The 15,272-nt window shown below is 54.4% G+C and overlaps 1 protein-coding gene and 1 non-coding gene across 4 annotated transcripts; both read right to left on the bottom strand.

Moving 5' to 3' along the window:
- Window positions 1–407: 407 nt before the first annotated feature.
- Window positions 408–12,165, bottom strand: GTF2F1 (general transcription factor IIF subunit 1). 3 transcript variants are annotated; one of them, XM_067032955.1, is made up of 13 exons: window positions 11,724–12,165; window positions 11,593–11,639; window positions 10,982–11,054; window positions 9,097–9,290; window positions 8,063–8,233; window positions 3,762–3,946; window positions 3,045–3,198; window positions 2,778–2,959; window positions 2,601–2,674; window positions 2,387–2,525; window positions 2,085–2,202; window positions 1,794–1,959; window positions 408–1,284 (listed from the first exon to the last, which is right to left on the bottom strand). In XM_067032955.1, the coding sequence occupies exons 1-13, from the start codon at window positions 11,733–11,735 to the stop codon at window positions 901–903; spliced, it is 1,899 nt and encodes a 632-aa protein (XP_066889056.1). In that variant the 5' UTR covers window positions 11,736–12,165; the 3' UTR covers window positions 408–900. The 3 variants fall into 3 exon arrangements, with proteins under 3 accessions (XP_066889056.1, XP_058919285.1, XP_066889058.1); XM_059063302.2 differs by lacking the exon at window positions 408–1,284 and having other exon boundaries at window positions 1,719–1,959; window positions 11,724–12,145; XM_067032957.1 differs by lacking the exon at window positions 408–1,284 and having other exon boundaries at window positions 1,719–1,959; window positions 2,778–2,956; window positions 11,724–12,118.
- A 3,034-nt stretch (window positions 12,166–15,199) lies between these two features.
- TRNAA-UGC (transfer RNA alanine (anticodon UGC)) lies at window positions 15,200–15,272 on the bottom strand. Its single transcript has one exon. It is a non-coding gene; the product is annotated as a tRNA-Ala (tRNA).

Raw genomic sequence — 15,272 nt, 5'->3', positions numbered from 1 at the left:
AACCAGAGTCCCTCCCACACGGGGAGGACAGACAGAAGACGCATTTAGCGTGTAACGTGGTGCCTGGCACTGTGCAGTTGCGAGAGCTTCTGAGACAGGGGAAATACGAACAGCTTGTGGAGGTTTGACGAGCTGCTGAATCTCACGCAGGTGAGACTGGGTTAAAACTCGGATGTGTGCACCCAAGATTGGCAGACATCAAAGTCCGCTCACACTCGGCTGTGTGTGTGTGTGTGTGTCACATCCCTCTGATCCAGGACACCTGCTCAGAAACTCATCCTCCTCAGGTGAACCAAGATGCAAGCTCTGGGTTATTCGCTGCCTTTTGTATCAGCAAGAGACTGGAGAGGACCTCAACTCCACCCACAGGGGACCGCCTCAATGATTTTGGTGTGGTTGTTCTTCTTGCACTGTTTATTGAGACCACTTTCAGATGCGCGCGGGGGGGGGGGGGGGTAGTGTCGCTTATCCAAAGTCACCCAGAATTAAGAAACACCGGTGGGATTTGGACCCAAGTCAAGCTGAATGCAAGACCCCTGCTCTGAACCACCGGGGCACATGGCCCGGCCTGGTGGGGAGGCCTTAGACCTCGGTCCACGTGGCAGGCAGAGCAGGGGTGAAACTGCCAGGGCAAGGGGCCATCGTTTCTCTCACAAAAGGCCTGGCGGAAGGATGGGGTGGGAGGGTGGAATGACCTGGGACATTCCTAGGAATTAACCTGGCGTCTCAGGCATTCGTGCTCGGCAGCCAAAGGCCTGTGGAACTGGATGGGAAAGTTTTCCACCCGCAGTCTCCAGCTTGGGCGAGACGGAAGGCCGGCATCCTGCCCCCAGCTGGATCACGCCAACGGGGGTTCAAAAGTACTCCTGCTGCCAAATTCCAACTCAAAAAGCCCTCCTGCTACAGCACTCCTAGCAAAGCTAGATAAAATAAATGCCTACCCAACTTGAAAGAATCTAAGGGAAGCCCCAGAAACATCACTGGGAAGTTGAAAAATAGGGGCCAGATGCCAAGATCAGCAAGAAGGGGGTTTGGGATTTTGTAGCCGTGTAGGGACATGAGCCACGAGCTCAGAACCACACCTAAAATGGGCTCAGGACAGGACTTCTGCTGGGGGCATATGCCAAAATCATCCGGGACGACTTGCCTGCAAAGCAGATCATGCACGAATCTCACAGACAGAGCCCCGAGCTGGCCACGAGACCACCATGCCAGATCCCGAAACACGGGAACAGGTCGTGAAAAGGAGTCAGGATACAGCAGGATGCCCGTGAGCTTCAGGTCCTAGGTGAGTGTGAGGGAGACTGTGTTAAGTCAAGGATGCTTAAAACTAAAAATGCGAAAGCAGGGATCGAAACCAGAAGGGGCCAGACACTCAAAACAGACCTGCTGATCTGAAAAAGAAACAAAGGTAACTTGGAGAATCGGAAAACAGAGAGTGAAACTAAGTACTGAATGGGTTTAGGTGGTGGATAAGGCACAGCTGAAGAGAGAAGTGGTCAAAAGGAAGACCTGAAAGAAATCACCCAGCAGAAGCTCAGTGGAGGAGGCCGAGGGGTAAGGAGAAGATTGAGTTCTAGAGGTTTCATAAGCAGGGGACTGGAGACCGAGAGAAGTAAACCGTGGAGAAGACACTGGGGTCCTCAGACTCAGAGGGTGGGTGACAGATGGCCAGTGGGACAGGAGGTGGTTGAGTGTGGGAATCAAGAGCCCGCGGATTCTAGAAAACAGAGCACGTTTATTGGGGGGGAGCCTCACTCCTTGAGGGAGAAGTGCATCTTGTCATTGATCACCTTGCGCTCGGGGTTCAGGCGCTTGAGGATCTGGGCCAGCACGTTCACCGTCTGCTCACTGCTCAGCCCCGTCTTCTTGGTCTGGAACTTTTTCAGCAGGTCCTTGGTGGTCATGGGCTTCCGTGTCAGGTAGCGGCGCACGGCATCCTCGGTCACCTGCACGTCGCTGGAGGCGGGCAGGTGGGTGTCAGCAGGTGGCCCTCCGTCCCCAAGGCCCCCTCTGAGGCTCCCCCTCTGAGGCCCCCCCACCTCCCAGCCCCCTCCCTGCTCCTGCCATCCTCGCCCACTTACCCGCTGCTGGGGGTAGACTTCCCGGACTGGGGCTGAGGGGTGGACTTCCCCGACAGGCTCTGGGGCCCGGTGTCCAGCCGCAGCCGCTTGGCCGCTGGCGTCTCACTGGTCCGCTTCCCTGTGGGAGCAGAGGCGGGGCTGAGCCTTGGGGCCGGGAGGCCGGACCCCTGGGGGGACCCCGGGCCAGCGGTGCCAGGATTCCGTGTGCAAGGGGCTCGGGGGCAGGCAGACGGGATGCTGAAAGGGAGGGCAGGGGCGGGGCCAAGAGGCTGGGGCGGGCGGGGCGGGAGGGGGCGACTTGCCCTGCTCCAGCTTGCTGGCGGCCGCCCGCAGGGTGGAGGAGGTGCCGCCCGGCTCCGTGCTGGGTGTGCCCGGCCGGCTGTTGCCCCGGGAGCTGCCGCCCGACTGCTTCCGCTCCCTCTTGGGGGGCGTCTTCTTCTTCTGCGGACACCGGGGTTGGGGATGTCAGTCTGGAGAGGGACAGCCCGTCCCCCCACGCCCCGGGCTGGGCCTTACCGCCATGAAGAGCGCGGAGGAGGCCTCGCTGTCGATGTCGCTCTCCTCTGAGCTGTCCGACTCCTCGCTGCTGTCTGCACGGGGGGCCCGGAGAAGGGGCGTCAGGAGCGGAGGCCCCGCCCCCCAGCCCCATCCCAGGTCAGGGCCCTGCGGCGCGGTCGGGGGAGGCGAACCCACCTTTCCTCCGCTTCTTCTCCTGCGGCGTGGGCGCCTTCTTCTCCTCCTCCTCCTCCTTGTCCTCCTCGGGCGGCTTCTCCTCCTCGCTCTCCTCGCTGCTCTCGCTCTGCTCGTCCACGCCCTTGGGGCCCTCCTCCTGCTGGGTGACCTTGGGCTTGCCCTCCTGCTCATCCTGGGAGCTGCTGCGAGGCGGAGAGCGGGCAGGGGGTGAGGGAGCGCGTCTGCAGGCCGGCCCAGGGCCTCGCGCCCGCCTCGCGCCCGCCTCACCTGGAGCCGTCGGACATGTAGTCCACCTCCTGGCCCTCAAAGTCCCCGTCGTCACTGTCCTCAAAGGCCTCGTCGTCTGACCCCTTCTTCTTCTTCTTCTTCCTGCCCCCCTTGTTGGGCGGCGCCTTCTTCTTGGCTTTGAGGGCTCGGCCGCCTGGGGAAGGGGAGACAAGGGGAGGGGCTCGGATGGGCACGCTTCAGGCCTTGCGTATTCGATGACACCTGAGGTCTCTGGGGCCTCTGCCCCGTGGGGAGAGACACCAGGACCGGCCCCGATTCCTCCGAGAGGCAAAGAGCCGGCCCAGAGGCGCGCACCTCTCACCCACGGGCCAACCCGACCCCACACCCCCACCACCCACTTCTCTCTCACGCAGGGCCGCCATCCCTGCCTTGTATCACCTGGGCAGCCAGAGACCATACCTTGGCCCAGAGCCCACTGGCATGACTCAAACTGGCCAGTCCTAAGCCGTTTCCTTGGAAACCCCAGTTGAGGCTGTGGCCGAGGCCTTCCTGTGGCTCCCTGCTGCCTCCTACCAACCCTGGCGCGTCCCCAAGCGGCAGAGCTCCTGGGCCCAGGGGGCCGTGAGTAACCAAGTTTTCCTTTCGGGGGCATTAACCTCTCTGAGTCATCACACAGCCACCTTGATACATTACGACCAGGCGCTAATCAGGCACCTGTGCCCATCACCCCAGCCATGGAAGCTCCGCCAGCCTCACCCTCCTCGCCACTGGGCTCGCTGTCATCAGAGGACATCTCCAGGTCATCCTCCAGGTCGTGGATGCGCAGCTCACTGGCCTTCTTGCGCCCACGCTTCTCCTTCTCCTCATCCTCCTCGTCCTGGTCCTGGTCCTTGAGCCGCCGCTGCTGCATGATGCTGAAGTGGTTCAGGACTTTGTTTCTCCTGTGGGCGGGGGGGTACAGCAGGGGCTGACAAGGGGCCTGGCTCCAGAGCCCACCTCCAGGAGCTGGGCCTTGTCCCAGGTGCCGCACTGCACTTCCACCGGGCATTGCCCAGAGGGGAACCACAGACACATGTAGGTGATGAGAGGGCCAAGCTGACCCGGCACATGGGGACGCACATGGGTGGCAGCAACAGCCTGGGATCACACAGGGAGAGCTGGCCCTCCTTCAGCTCCCGCTCTACCCGGAGTCCCTCAGGAGAAGGCCTCATGCAATGCTGACGCCCCAGCACCTCGCTTGGGCTCAGGGCCTCTCTTGGGCAACAGAATCAGGCCATATGATACAGTCACGTCCGTCGCTCTTGTTGTAGTTCATGTGTGCCTCCTTTTTAATGACGGAGTACTGGTGTTTCCATTTACAGTGGTGATGAAAGTTTTAAAAAATGTGATTGCATTTAAAGACAGTCTTAGGGGACTTCCCTGGTGGTGTAGTGGTTAAGAATCTGCCTGCCAATGCGGGGGACATGGGTTCCTGGTCCGGGAATATCCCACATGCCATGGAGCAACTAAGCCCGTGAGCCACAACTACTGAGCCTGTGCTCTAGAGCCCACAAACCACAACTACTGACCCCGTCTACCACAACTACTGAAGCCATGTGCCTAGAGCCCATGCTCTGCAACAGAAGAAGCCACTGCAGTGAGAAGCCTGTGCATCTCAACGAAGAGCAGCCCCCGCTTGCCACAACTAGAGAAAGCCTGTGTGCAGCAACGAAGACCCAACACAGCCAAAAGTAAATAAATAAATAAATTTATAAAAAAATTTTTAAATAATAAAAATAAAGAGAGTCTTAGGATTGTATCTAACAACAGGAGCAGAATTCATGGGTAGTATATAAAAAAGAATGAAGCTGTATTCAACATGGTACTGGAAGTCCTAGCCACAGCCATCAGATAAGAGAAAATAAATACAAGGAATCCGAATTGGAATGGAAGAAGTAAAACTGTCTGCAGATGACATGATACTATATACAGAAAATCCTAAACACACCACCAGAAAAACAATTAGAACTAATAAATGATACTGCAGGTTATAAAACTAATATATACAAATCTGTTGTGTTTCTACATGCTAACAACAAACTATCAGAAAGAGAAATTAAGAAAACAATCCCATTTACAATCACATCCAAAAGAATAAAATACCTAGGTATAAATCTAACCAAGGAGGTGAAAGACTTGTACTCAGAAAACTGTAAGAAATTGAAGATGACATGAACAAATGGAAAGATGCACCATGCTCATGGATTGGGCGAATGAATATTGTTAAAGCAACCATACTACCCAAGGCAATCTAGAGGGTCAATGCAATCCCTATCAAAACACCAATGGCATTTTTCACAGAACCAAAAAAATAATTCTGAAATTTCTATGAAAAGACAAAAGACCCCAAGTAGCCAAAACAACTTTGAGAAAGAACAACAAAGCTGGAGGTATCATGCTCCGTGCTGTCAAACTATACTACAAACCTACAGTCATCAAAACAGTATGGTACTGGCACAAAAACACATAGACCAATGGAACAGAATAGACAGTCTAGAAATGAATGCACATTATGTAGTCAATAAATCTATGACAAAGGAGGCAAGAATATACAATGAAGAGAAGACTATGAGAAAATGGGACTATTGTCTCACACCACACACAAAAATAATCTCAAAATGGATTAAAGACTTAAATGTTAAGACCTGAAAGCATAAAAATTCTAGAAGAAAACATAAGCAGTATACTCTTTGACATTGGTCTTAGCAATATTTTTTTGGATATGTCTCCCCAGACAAGGGAAACAAGAGCAAAAATAAACAAATAGGGCAACATCAAACTAAAAAGCTTTTGCACCGTGAAGGAAACCATCAACAAACCAAAAAGGTTGCCTACTGAATGGGAGAAGGTATTTGCAAATGATATATCTGATAAGGGGTTAATATCCAAAATACAAAGAACTCATACAACTCAACATCGAAAAAGCAACAACCTGATTAAAAAATGGGCAGAAGACCTGAATAGACATTTTTCCAGAAAAGACATACCGATGCCAACAAACTCATGAAGAGATGCTCAACATCGCAAATGATCAGGGAAATGCAAATCAAAACTGTAATGAGATATCACCTCACACCAGTCAGAATGGTTATTATCAAAAGACAACAAATAACAAGGGTTGGTGAGGGTGTGGAGACAAGGGAACCCTCATGCACTGTTGGTGGGAATGTAAATTGGTGCAGCCACTGTGGAAAACAGTATGGAGATTAAATTAAAACTACCATACAATCCCAAATTCCACTCCTGGGTGTCTTTCTGAGGAAAAGAAAAACACTAACTCATAAAGATATATGCACCCCTATGTTCATTACAGCACTATTTACAATAGCCAAGATATGGAAGATAAATATTGTACTTATAGTGTGAAATTAAAAAAAAAAAAAAGAACAAACATAACAAAACAGAAACAGAGTCACCGATACAGGGAACAAACCGGTGGTCGCCAGAGGGAAGAGGAGTGAGGGGATGAGTGAAATAGGTGAGGGAGATTAAGAGGTACAAACTTTCAGTTGCAAAATAAATGCCACAGGGATAAAATGTACAGGATAGGAACACAGTCAACGATGACACATTATCTTTATATGGTGATGATGCAACTCGACTCATGGTGATCATTTTGAAATGTATAGAAATATCGAATCACTAGGTTGTACACTAGGAACTAACATAGTGATGTAGGTCAATGATACTTCAACAAACAAACTCACAGAAAAAGCAATCAGATTTGTGGTTACCAGAAGTGGCAAGAGGGGGAGTTGGATGAAGGTGGTTAAAAGGTACAAACTTCCAGTTATAAGATAAATAAGTACTAGCGATGTATAGTGTACGACATGATTAATATGATTAATTACCACTGCTGTATGTTCTATATGAAAATTATTGAGAGTAAACCCTAAGAGATCTCATGACAAGGAAAAACTTTTTTTTCTCTTTTATTTTATACCTATATGAGATGATGGGTGTTCACTAAAAGTTACTGTGGTAAACATTTTATGGTGTATAAATCATTATGCCGTACACCTGAAACTTAGTGCTGGATGTCAATTACACCTCCATTAAACTGGGAGAAAAAAAGAAAAAAACAGGAATGAAGCTCCATTACACAAGAATGTAAATGTACTTAACACCACTGAATGGTACACTTAAAAAATGGTTAAGATGATAAATTTTACATATTTTTTACTACAACTAAAATTTTTTAAAAATGAAGCACCGATACACACTACAATGTAGATGAACCTTGAGGACATGATGCTCAGTGATATAAGCCAGACATAAAAGGACAAACACTGGGCTTCCCTGGTGGCGCAGTGGTTGAGAGTCCGCCTGCCGATGCAGGGGACACGGGTTCGTGCCCCGGTCCGGGAGGATCCCACATGCCGCGGAGCGGCTGGGCCCGTGAGCCGTGGCCACTGAGCCTGCGCATCCGGAGCCTGTGCTTCCCAACGGGAGAGGCCACAACGGTAAAAAAAGGACAAACACTGTCTGACTCCACTCACAGGAGGGCCCTAGAGGAGTCGGATCCACAGAGACAGGAAGTAGATGGTGGGGGCCAGGGGCTGGGGGAGGGGCTGGGGAGTCCGTGTTTCATGGGGACAGAGTTTCAGTTTGGGGAGAGGAGAAAGTTCTGGAGGTGGAGGGGGCGGATGGCTGTGCAACAATGTGAACGTACTTAATGCCACTGAGCTGTGCGTTTAAAGATGGTAAATGTTATTTTATGTGTATTCTACCAGCAGTTGATCCAGCTGTGAGACCCGCCCGGGGGAAGCCATGTAGGCCAGGGAGACCCCACCCTGCTCACCGATTCCTGCTCCAGGGCTCAGCTCAGCCACTCCCCCATCCCTGGCTTTTGCACCGCCCTGTGCATCCCTGATGGTCCCAGGTCCACCTCCCCACTGGACTTGGAGCTCCCTGAGGGGCTGGTGAGATCCGGCTTGGTCACTACTGAGTCCCCAGCTCCCAACCCGGAACAAAGTTCGGGGCATACACCTCATTTCCAGTCGTGCCCCCTCGCTCACCTCTCCCACTCCTCCTCAGCCTCCTCGGCCGTGAGCGTGCGGTGTTTGGCCAGCGGCGTGAAGTTGTACCAGTTGTGCACCGGGAGGGCCTCAAAAGCCCCGTCAGGGCACTGGGTAAAGATGTAGTAGGATGTGTTCTCTGTCACACCTCCCTTCTTTATGCCCTTGAACCTGCATGGAGTTCAAGGTTACGGTTGGCCAGAGGAAGAGGAACCAGCCCCACCCTCATACACCCACCCACCCCACCCCCCTGCAAGCCCAGGCCTGCCCCCTCTCCAGAGCCACCTCCTGGGTCCTCCCAGCAGAATCTGAGGCTGGAAGGCCTTGGGCTGGCCCTTCGACTGTCTGAGCCTGGATTTCCTCATCCGGAAAGCACGGCTCCCCAACTTGCAGAGCAGGTTTAGGGTTCCTTTGCATTATACATGTCACGGTCCTTTCTGGAAGGACCCTGTTAGATTGGTCATGAAGAGCACAGGGCCCTACAGTCAGACCCCTCCGGATTTGCCTCCAGAATCCTCCTGGGGGCTGAACCACTGCCAGCCCCCTCCTGGCCTCTGGCATCACCCACAAGTGGAGGCAGTCTTACAGCGTGCCCCTTCCTTGCCTACAGCCTTCAGGCTCCCCTGGGCCCCAGCCCACCCACAGTCCAGCTGCAGCCTGGCGCCCACCGCCCCATCCATCTGCCTACCCTGTCGCTGTCATGCGCTGTGAGAGTCCCCGGGGCTCGGCGCTTCGTGCCTTCGTGCTCGCTGTCCTGCCCGAGTGCCCTTCGCCCCCCTAACCTCTGTCCTCCCCACCCCCCAAGCCCCAGGTGGCCCCTCGCTGGGTGCCGCAGTACCAGAGCCCGGGCTTCCGGCATCCCGGCCCTCAGAGCTCCTGCCCGGGCACCCCCTCGGCTCATCTACCGAAGTAAAACCCTTCGCGGGAGGATGAGTTGTCACTCCTGGGCTGTTGGCACCCGCGCTGCACAGCAGGCACGTGAAAGTTCGTTCAGCCGAGGGCCCCCGCGCAGTGGGGTCGGGAGGGGCACTTACTTCCGGCCTGATTTGCCATTGACGCGGAGCAGCCAAGGCTGGTCCTCGGGCCGGAACTCCTTGAGGACGATGCCGTACTTCTTCCTCCGCGCCTCCTCCCGGAGCCTGCGGTTGAACTCGCTGCCGGCGCCCGACTCGGGCATCTCCTCCTCTTGGTAAATCTTCTTGTTGCTCAGGTCGCGTTCCAGCCGGGCCTGGGAGGACAGGAAGCAACACCCCTCATCCGGGGGCCTGATCCCACCACCAACACCCTTTCCTCCCCCGAAGCTGAGCGGCGGGCGCTCAAAGCCACCAGCTTGGCGTAAAGGCGCTCGGTGAATGTGGGTGAAGGGATCTGGGCAAGCCCTGTACTATGTCAATTTTTGCAGCTTTTTGAAAGTTCGAAATTATTTCCCAATGAAAAGTTAGAAAGAGGACTTCCCTGGTGGCGCAGTGGTTGAGAATCTGCCTGCCAGTGCAGGGGACACGGGTTCGAGCCCTGGTCCGGGAAGATCCCACATGCCGCGGAGCAACTAAGCTCGTGCGTCACAACTACTGATCTTGCGCTCTAGAGCCCGTGAGCCACAACTCCTGAGCCCGTGTGCCACAACTACTGCAGCCCACATGCCTGTGCTCCGCAACAAGAGAAGCCAGCGCAATGAGAAGCCTGTGCACTGCAACGAAGAGTAGCCCCCGCTCACGGCAACTAGAGAAAAGCCCACGCACAACAACAGACCCAACGCAGCCAAAAATAAAATAAATAAATTTATTTTTTTTTAAAAAAGTTAGAAAGGAAGAAATAAAAAGATTGGCACTGACATATATACACTAATATGTATAAAACATAACTAATAAGAACCTGCTGTATAAAAAATAAATAAGTAAATAAAATTCAAAAATTTAAAAGGAGAAAAGAAAAAGAAAGAAACCCCAGAATCCAACCACTTCTCATAAACTGTTTGCTCCAAACCCCATCATGGCTCACCTGGACCAGAGCCTTCACCTCCACCCTGTCCTCTCTTCATCTGCCCTCGACCCCACAGTGGCAAAATCAGTTTACAATTCTGTTTCTAACCCATTAATGGCTTCTGCTATGGGTGGATGTTTGTGTCCCCCCAAAATGCCTTTGCTTTTTTTTTTTTGCTGCGCAGCTTGTGGGATCTTAGTTCCTCGACCAGGGATTGAACCCGGCCCTCGGCGGTGAAAGTGTGGAGTCCTAACCACTGGACCACCAGGGAATTCCCCCAAAATGCATTTGTTGAAACCTAATCTCCAGTGTGATGGTATCTGGGGTGGGACCTTTGGCAGATGATTAGGTTATGAGGGTGGAGCCTTATGAGTGGGATGTGCCCCCTTATAAAGGATTCCAGAGAACTCTGTCCCCCTCCCTTCTGCCAGGTGAGGACACTGTGAAAATGTAGCAGCTATGAAACAGGAAGCACACCCTCACCAGACACCAAATCTTGCTGGCACCTTGCTCTTGGACTTCCAACCTCCGGAACTGTGATAAATAAGTGTCTGTGGTTTATAAACCACCCAGTCTCTGGTATGCTGCTATAGCAGCCTCTACTAACTAAGACAGCTTCCAAAGACCTTTCTAAAGCCTCGGGCAATGGGGGCTCTGAAATCATCTGTAGGAGGCAGCCCCCTCCTTTGCCCAGATAAATCTCGGTCCAAAATGCCCATCAGTGAGCACAACTTCTCCTTTCAGGAGAAAGCCTCCTGCAGGGCAGGACATATCTCACCCCCAGGATGCCCAGCAGCTCAGCCTGGGCCTTTGGCCTCACTTACCTCCACTTGGGGACAGCTGAGGATACTAAGCCTTAGTTACTATCACAACTAAGCAACTATTACAACCACTAAGGCCAAGATCGGGTTCTCTCACGCCCTCCGAACTGGGACTTACCTGATTCCAAGTAGCGAGGTTGACTTTATCGGCCGCATTGAAAGCCATGATATTATATTTTTTGGTGGTATTTCTGGAATAGACAAGAAGAGGCAGTGCTCAATCACTCAGTAAACCCTTCCTGGCTCAGCCCTCAGTGTCTGCGGTCATGCTGGGGACCCATAAAAGAACCCAGAGGTTCCCAGTCTGTCAGGGAAGTGGGATCCATACTCCCAAGCACATTCAGAAAAAAGGGACAAAGATTTCTGGGAACTCAAGATGTGGAGATAATTGGGAGCTCAGCCCTGGGCGGGAGGGCGGGCAGGCAGGGAATGCCTTCTGAAGGAGGAAAATCCCGGAACTGAATTTTGCAGGATCAACAAGAATCCACCCAGCAGAGTCACAGTTGGCATTCCTGCCAGAGGGAATGCTAGGCAGGGGGCTGCGTCTTACTGTATATATTAATGTACTCATTCATTCATTCACTCCATTCAAAAGAGCGATGCCTCAGAGGCCTCAGCTCAACCCCAGCCCTGGAAGGAGAATCAGGAGGTGCCAGGCACGTCTGGAGGCTCGAGAAGATTTTAATCCCTTTTTGAGGGAAGAGGGGGAGGTGAGGGTCAGGGACTTACTTGGGAACTCGGACGACATACTCAGTGACATTCTGGCTGCTGGGGCCCTGAGGGGAGAGAAAGCAGGACGGTGAGTGAGGGGCTACAGAGCCCACCACCTGGACCCCCGAACCGCCTCGCCGCACACTTACGAGGGCCGCCATGGGCGATGAGCGATGGTCGGGGTCCGGTCCGAATCTCGTCCTTTTCGCCTCCCCCGGGGTCCGCGTCCCTCGGTCCCGCGGAAGCCACCCTCAAAGTGTCGGGCCTCTGGCTCCGATCGAGGACCCCAAGCCCGGGGTACAGCAGATCCTGGGAAAATCAATCCGGAGGCAGCGCTGGGCCAGCGGTCAGCCTCGGAGGCCTCTCATGCCACACCTGCGCCTGCGCGGCCGCCTATACCGGAAGCGAAACTCTCCAGCAGGCCGCGTCGCGGAAGCCGACTCTGAGCTAAAGACAACTCTTTCTGCACCTGGTGTGCTGGCTGACCGCAATATATAGCGCCGATAACCCCATCCCGCCGCGTGGGAACGCCTCCCCCACGTGACGTCCCACTTACCACCGGAGGCATCTTGGGAGGGGAGGGAGAAACTCGCCCAGCTCTTGGACGCCTTGCGCATGCGCTGCTCCGCTCCGGAAGTGAGTCAGAGGTGGCCGCGTTACCACAGCAACCGAGGCCTTCTCCTTCGCACCCAACTGGTGCGGCACTACCAGAACCTCTTTGGGGTTCATTTCTTACCCCTAATCCCGGGGGTAACCCTATCGGATCGCCAAATTATCGGGCCAGGGGCCCTTGGGACGTTGAACCGAGCCAGGAGGGGTCAGGGCCTAGGTGGGGATGGGGCGCGATCACCCCATGGGCTGCTGGCAGGATGGGTCTGTGCAAATCCAAGCTGCCCCAGATGGGCAGGCCCCTTAGGCCCCAGGAGAAGGGTAATATCGCGGGGGTGGCTGGCTTACTGAGGGGAAGGGAAGGAGACTGTGTAGGGCAGGAAAGTACAGGTACCCCACCCCAGCCCAGTCCACCCCCCACGCCCCTCCTCCCCCACCGTGGTAGTGACACAACTGCACATGCTCAGGGCCAGTCATTCAACGATCCACTTTAGCGCTTGCTGTGCAGGGTTCTGGGCAGTCCATGGTGAACGTGGCAAACCAGCTCCCTGTCCTCTTGGAGATTACAGGGTGGTGGAGACAGTCTCCGAAAGTGGTATGTACAACCCAGGAGGCACAGGGCTGCCACAGGGAAAGAGCAGGTGGCCCTGAGGGCTCAGGGAGGAGGGAAGGTTTAAGCTAGGAGTTGGCTAAGAAAAAGGGGAGGGAAGCAAGACACCAAAACTGCACCATAAACTACAGCACTCCATAGATGTGTCTGATAGTTATGGACATTCATCTATTCCTCATCCACTACGATGTGTCAGAAACCATGCCAACTACTAGAAATATAGGGACGAGAAAGACAGATAGACCCAGTCCTCATGGAGTACAGAGTCTGGCTGGGGAGACAAACAAGAACAAGTAAACAGGCAGAGTCATTACTGATCGTGGCCTTTGCTGGGGGGAATGGGATTCTGAGACTGGGAATGATGGAGTGGGAGGCTCTTTGGGCAGAGCTTAGAGAAGACCTAATGGGTGAGCTGTGTCCTGAAGGGAACTGGGGTAGGGAATTCCAGGGACGGGGAGCGGTGTGTGTGGGGGACAACAGCAAGGGGGTGATGAGTTCAAGGGACAGAATGGAGGCCACTGGGCTGGAATGCAGTAAAAGAAGGGGAAGGTGGTATGGGGTGAGACGGGAGGGATGGACAAGTCCCTGCCCCTCTCTGGGCCTCAGTTTCCTCAACTGTAAAATGGGATGATGGGGCCGTTGTGATGCTTCAAGGACATGCTGCGTGCAAAGGGCCTGGCCTGCCTGGGTTCACATCCTCATCCACACGACCTGCAGCAGCACCAATGTATGCTGTGCCTGGATACACCACTGGGCGTGGACCCACACCCCCAGATGCCACCCTAGGGCAGAAGCAGCTCCGCCAGCAGACCTGTGTCCGGTGTCACCAAGTACACGCACTAAGCTGTGGACACAGTCACCGTGGTGCCCGCTCGCTGGCCCCTACAGGCACCAAGCCCTCTCCCTCCTCCTTGCCTGGGCACTGCAGACATCCTCAAGTCCGCCCTGATCATCTTCGTGATGGGCGGCCCAGGCTGCGGCCAAGAGACAAAGTGCAAGAACATGGCAACCAAGTACGGCTTCTGCCACGTGGGGTTGGGCCAGCTGCTGTGGCAGGAGGCCCAACGAGGCACCCGGCGGGGCCAGAAGATCCATGACATCATGCTGCAGGGGCTCCTGGTGCCCAGAGTGAGAGGTCCCAGGCGCGGGGTCCCAGAGGGATGAAGGACATACATCAGGAGGAGCTTCCCGGGAAGGCCCTGTGGGAGCCAAGGGGCCTCAGAGTCTGGGGCCACTGGCTGCTGCTTTGCTGCCCTGAGCCTCTGTGTCCTCAACTGTAAAATGGGAGAGCAGCTAGACCCCCGCAGAAGGCTGGGGTGCGGGTCAGGTGACGTCATTCCTATAAAGCGCTTGGCAGAGCTCCTGGCCCTTAAGAAATGCTCAGTAAACTTAGTATTTATTCCCTTTGTGACGCCGGGCCTGTATGTCAGTGGCCCCTTCTGCCCCCAGTTCCTCACTGTAAGATGGAGGTCACCCCAGTTCCTCGTGACAGTGATGAGCAAACGAGCCCAGAAAGCCTGGTGCGTGGCAGACACCCTCCCAGAGGACCGTGGCTGAGCCCCGTTCTCAGAAGTGCTTCCAGGGCTTCCCTGGTGGCGCAGTGGTTAAGAATCTGCCTGCCAATGCGGGGGACATGGGTTCAAGCCCTGGTCCAGGAAGATCCCACATGCCGCAGAGCAGCTAAGCCAGTGCGCCACAACTACTGAGCCGGCGCGCTCAAGGGCCCGCGAGGCACAACTACCGAAGCCCGTGCACCTAGGGCCCGTGCTGTGCAACAAGAGAAGCCACCGCAATGAGAAGCCCGCGCACCGCAACGAAGAGCAGCCCCCGCTCGCCGCAAATAGAGAAAGCCCCCACGCAACGACGAAGACCCAGCACAGCCAAAATTAAATAAATAAATAAATAAAATTTAAAAAAAAAAAGAAGAAGAAGTGCTTCCAGAGACCCCAGCAGTGGGTGTCCCTCCAAATACACCAGAACTTGCCAAGGTGACCTCGCGGGTGAGGCGCCCCTGGGCACTGAATGCAGCCTCCCCTTCCCTCCCCAGGGTGTCATCCTTGATATGATCGGTGACCACAGGCTGTCCTGCCCGGACAGCCGGGGCTTCCTCATTGATGGCTTCCCCCGGGAGCTGAGGCAAGCCAAGGAGTTTGAGCACATCGTGAGGGTGCAAAGCCGGGTCCCCTCCCCACCTTGGATGGAGATCTGAAGGGGCAAGACCCCGGGGAAGAGGACTTGTTGACAGGGGAATGGAGTTTTGCATTATCTAGGGCACAGTGAGGAGACTGTTGGAAGCACCTAGAACCCGGGTGAAGAGCTGGCGAGCTCTCCGAGGGTGGGGACAGTCATTTTGTTTGGTTTGGGTTTGGGTTTCCTGGCTGCACCGTGCAGCATGCGGGATCTTAGTTCCCCGACCAGGGATCGAACCTGTGCCCCCCGCAGTGCAAGTGCAGAGTCCTAACCACTGGACCGCCAGGGA

This window comes from Kogia breviceps, chromosome 4 (genome assembly GCF_026419965.1).
Source record: "Kogia breviceps isolate mKogBre1 chromosome 4, mKogBre1 haplotype 1, whole genome shotgun sequence".
Lineage (NCBI taxonomy): Eukaryota > Metazoa > Chordata > Mammalia > Artiodactyla > Physeteridae > Kogia > Kogia breviceps.
This window is presented reverse-complemented; position numbering and strand designations above follow the sequence as displayed.